This window comes from Manihot esculenta, chromosome 14 (genome assembly GCF_001659605.2).
Source record: "Manihot esculenta cultivar AM560-2 chromosome 14, M.esculenta_v8, whole genome shotgun sequence".
Taxonomy (NCBI): domain Eukaryota; kingdom Viridiplantae; phylum Streptophyta; class Magnoliopsida; order Malpighiales; family Euphorbiaceae; genus Manihot; species Manihot esculenta.
Genome location: NC_035174.2, coordinates 25,954,030 through 25,959,093, shown reverse-complemented (window position 1 = coordinate 25,959,093; position 5,064 = coordinate 25,954,030). Strand labels below are relative to the sequence as shown.

At 28.4% G+C, this 5,064-nt stretch overlaps 1 protein-coding gene across 2 annotated transcripts; it reads right to left on the bottom strand.

Annotated features, from left to right (window-relative positions):
* Positions 1-1,654: 1,654 nt before the first annotated feature.
* LOC122721823 (NADH dehydrogenase [ubiquinone] 1 beta subcomplex subunit 3-B-like) lies at positions 1,655-4,451 on the bottom strand. Of its 2 annotated transcripts, XR_006348602.1 has the most exons (3): positions 4,109-4,438; positions 2,018-2,081; positions 1,655-1,928 (listed from the first exon to the last, which is right to left on the bottom strand). XR_006348602.1 is itself a non-coding variant. In XM_043950781.1 (2 exons), the coding sequence occupies exon 1, from the start codon at positions 4,355-4,357 to the stop codon at positions 4,142-4,144; it is 216 nt and encodes a 71-aa protein (XP_043806716.1). In that variant the 5' UTR covers positions 4,358-4,451; the 3' UTR covers positions 1,655-1,928; positions 4,109-4,141. The 2 variants fall into 2 exon arrangements, 1 of the variants encoding a protein (XP_043806716.1); XM_043950781.1 differs by lacking the exon at positions 2,018-2,081 and having other exon boundaries at positions 4,109-4,451.
* Between the last annotated feature and the right edge of the window lie 613 nt (positions 4,452-5,064).

Here is a 5,064-nt window from a genome sequence, read left to right as displayed (position 1 = left end):
TTATAATCTATTTAAAAATTATTTAATATCACTTAAAAATAATTAAAATTATAAATACTTTTTAAAAATTTTAAAATTATAAATATTGAAATATTTTAATAATAAAAATTAAAAAATAAGAAATATTAAAAATTAATTAAATAATATATTATCGATAAAAACTAATAGAGATTTAATTACTTTTTTAAATAATAAATGAAGGATAATGTTAAAATTATAATAGATCAAGATAAGCTAATTATAAAAAGATTTACATATACAATTTTAAAAATAAAAAAATAATTCATTAATTATACTAAAATTCAAATATTCAAATATAATATATTCATTTAAAATGATAATAAAGACATTTTCATACTTTTTAGTATAATTTATTTATTTAAAAATATAATAAAAATATTTTACACTTTTTAATGAAAAAAATGAATAGAAAAACCTAATATTTGAACCAACAAATTACATAGAAATTTAAATTTTTAATTTTGAAAATACAAAAACCAAATACAAAAAATAACTTATATTAAAATTCAGAAACTAAAATATAATTTACTTATTTATTAATTAAACTATTTAATTATTAATTAAATTAATATTATTTTTAAATATCAAAATCCTATTTATGTGCCCTTTTAGGTTGAATAGAGGATATTAATTCCTATATAAACTCTTTCTAACATATCACGAATTAGAATTCCATACTCACTTTAATGCGGTCTAGCATAACATGCTATAACTAAGTCATGAATGTATTTTCCATTCATTTATAAAGAACCATGATAATAATTTTAATTTTTTATTATAAAGACTTAATACTAGAAACCCTTTTTTGGTAAAATCTATCTGTTTCGACTAAAAACTTTTTTACTAAGAATAAAATAACGAAGACTTTATCATTGTTTATTCAGGATAATAAATCCCATATTGCATACATTGTACAAATATATAAGTGACAATAACAAATGATCTATACACAGAAATAACCAAGTCATCTTAGGTCATGGGATTTTATGCACAATTATGATCTAAATAATTCACATTAATAAGAGTAAACTCCATATGTAGATCATTTAGTGCCATATATTAAGACCTACTTATCTCCATAAGTGCCTATTGTATGTCTAGACATAAAGTCATATGCTAAAAGACTCACCACTCCACTTCTATTAATCCATGGAAATAGAAAGAGATGACAGTGGATCTAGTAAGATATACTCAAACTTTACAACATTGTATTAAATAGTTCCATCACTCATATTTTCAATTCCTTGAGAATAGATCTTCAACCAACCTGCCGAAAGACTATTCCTATTAATTTACACTTATTAAATTAACTACTATATTTTATTTGTCATTTTGAAATTATTATTATTTACACATCAAACTCCTATGTTATGCTCTAGACATACTTCCAATAAACTCCCACTTGTCACCCATACTATTAGTAGATAGAACACTCATCTTCTCAAGATGACTATCTGACTATGGTTGATCCATGGCTTAAGTGAGAGGAAAAACTATAATGTAGCTTAAGCTATTCTGATCCAGTGTAGGAGCTTTTTCATGATGTTCAGATTCTTTATAAGACCCTAGTTTCTTTGCCTGAGGTAAGGAATTGCAACCACAACTAAGGGGACTACAGGACTATACCGTTAGATTTTAAAAATAAAAGAACATATGCATTAATTTTGATATATCTAAGAGATGTAAAAGTAATTTTCCAATCTAAACATTATGCAGCATGATGGGGTTATCAAGTCAACATAATGACCAGGCAGCAAACTCAAAATCTACTGAACATCTCAAACACAAGTCAAAGAAATTTATAAGAGACTAAATCTCAAGTTACATGAGAAATTATTGATCCAAATCAGCAGGAAGGAAAATATAACGCAGGATTTCCAATATTTGACATGCCAACAATTGTCCATCTGCACAATCAATCAGCTATCAGAAAAACATTCACATAGATTAAAAACATTTACACAAGGATTGCAAGAGATAGAGAGCTTTTGCTTATCATATTTAAACTGTTGCATAAGCTTTGTCCAATTCCCCTATCAGGAAATGTTTCCATCACAATGCTGAAAAAAGTCAATTTTCAATGGTAAAATTCTCTCTCTCAGAAAGTATCATAGCAGACCATATAACTTGGCACAAGTTGCTTTAGGATTAATTTACAACTTTTGCACTACTAAACACAATGCAACAATGAAATCCACAAGATCTCAAATCTAATTTAATGCAAAATTAAATAAAATGTAGGATTTTGAGTTAAAATCTTATTTAATAAGATGTACAAGAATTTACCTTTAACATATATCCTTGGTTAGCATCAATTTACTATAAAGAATATTATGTAGAATAAATTACAAGTCTACACCATCTTTTATGCAAAACCATATTCAAGGCAATATTTGGGATTGTGGTTCTGACTTACCTTTTTTAAGAACACCAATTTAGATGTTGAAAAAAAAGTTTGAAAAGTTGGTTAACTATTTTGGAGTTCTTACGATTTAAGATATCAAACTTAACTTAGATTGAATTTTTAACAGCCTCTAATTAATAAATTTAAAGTAGAGTTATTCTCATGCAAGCTCAATAACAATTATTTCCAGATCATTAGGTTGCAAAAGAAAAATAAAAAAGTAAATAAAAACTAATTCTTCATGACATTTCACCTTATACTTCAAGTGCTAAATAGTTCAAATGTTCAATAATTCTGCAAAGCCTCCAAAGAAATCCCATACAAACTACACAGTTCTGCAATCTTAAAACCACACGATACAACTTCACTTAATGATGCATGATGAGGAAAGCAACTATAGAAACTAAAACCATATTCAAGAAATATTAAAATTCACAACAATGCATAATTACCAAAAGGCTGCAAATAAAAAATAGCCAGCTGTGATCCTCTGTTTGGCATTATTAATTTTGCAAGAAAATAATTCAAAATAAATTCTAACAAAATCATGCATGATTTCATTTCCTTTGTAGATGAAAATTTTGTAAGTTAAAAAAAATTTTTGGTCTTCTTTTTCATTTCTGATTACTTGATAATTTCCACAGCTAGTCCATGAACAACCAACCATTGTACTGTTAAAATTTTGTCCCTTCCAGGTGATCGGAAAATAAAGGAATAGTTAGCTTGGCTAGTCAAACATGGGCTAGTTCATACATTATTGGGTTTGGATTACCAAGGAACAGAGACGTTACAAATAAAGCCCAGTCGATTGCGCAAAGCTCGAGATAGCAATGGAACCGCAGAAAATATATATCCCTCCCCTTGACCCCATCGGAAAAGAGAACCGACTAAACTCTTTGTGCAGTTTCATAATGTTCCTCACCAACAATATGAGGTTATCTTATCACTAGCTTCCCTTGCATCAATAGGCATATCTTTGAGCTACTTTTAATGACTTGTGGGTTCTCTTTCCAATTGGACTACCACTAATCCAATTAACAGAAAATTATAAATGAATCCAATGAATTCTTCCATTCCAAACAACAAAATTAATAGAAAAGAATTAAATTGAACTGAATTCTTTTGAAATCTTTGATTCCAAACAAGGGGCAAGTGATATTCACATAATTGACTATGCTATTCTGGGGAAAGGCAAGAAAAACAGAAAGCAGAAAATCCCCAAATTTCAGAGGAACAACAACAGATTCAAGTATAAAAGCAGCAGGAATTATAGCTACCAGGACCATTGCAAGAGTAGCAAAATGCAGAGAAACAAAACAGGCCCGTTTCACTAAAGCCAAATAGCCAATCACAAAACCTATTCCAACCATAACACGCCACAAATTAGCTGAAACAGATTGGCACCCCTTTTCAAATACGCTCTTAATTAATAACAAAATCAGCAAAAAAGGGAAAAAAAAATAGTAGCAGTTAGAATTTATAAGAAAAGAAATATAGACCCAACTCAGGATTCATCATAACCAATGAGAACCCAGTAACTAACTAGCCGCAATTTACAATACAAACCTGAAACACACCAAGAGACTGCGTAATCGGCTAATAGTAAAATATCAAAACAAAAATTAATACAAACTAATCTCTACGAACCGCAGAAATTTGAAGAAAAATCGCAAATCAGCTAACCTGGAAAGCACAAATCAACAAAAATTGTTGAAATCAGTGAGAGTGAGAAGATGAAGATGCGTGATGGCTAGAGGAAGGAGCATAAAGCTTGTTGTAAACTTGTTCCCCAACAAGGTAGATGCCAAAGGCGACTAGGCCAATCCCAAGGCCAGGAACCGCGTGGCGGAACTGATTGGTGACCATTGGATGCTTCCTCCATTCGTCCCTTCTCCTGAAGAACTCCCCAGTCGTTCCCAATGGTTTCCCCATTTCCTCAAAGCTTTGTGGGTCGGAGTGAATGCGGTCGAGGTCTCTTGTTTTTGGGTACAAAGAGCGGGTTTGGTCGCTTGCCTCTTTCGGTTTTGTCACGTTACATGTGGGCTGGAGAGCTGATGGGCCAGCACAGCGCAGCCCAGTAAGCCACAAACCCATACTAGAATCCGCGCTTTTCAATTTAGACAGAAAAAATTTAATTCAACTGAATTAATTTAAATTTTTAATTTAATTTATTTATTTATTTTAATTTAATTTGATTCGATTTTTAATTTTAAAATTTTTATTATTTCGATTTAATTTAATTTTAATTACGAAAAAAAATTTAAAAAAATTAAATTAGAAATAATAATATATTATTTTCAATAATATAAAGAAATTAGATTATATTAAAATTAAAATACTTTAATTAAATTTTAAAATATAAAAAATAAAATATAAAAAATAAAAAATTTATTAAAATTTTAAACGATTAAATCAAATCGAATCAGATCGATTTAATTTAATTTCTAATCAAAATCAATTCGATTTGATTTTTATAAATATTAAAATTTTAACTTTCAATTTAGTTCAATTCAATTTTAAACTAAACCGATCAAATATTATCCCACAATTGAAAAAACAGAAAGAAAAATGGTCATTTTTCAATTTTAATCAATTTTTTAAGTTTATTATTTTTAATCTAAGTTTGTGTTAATTAGAGT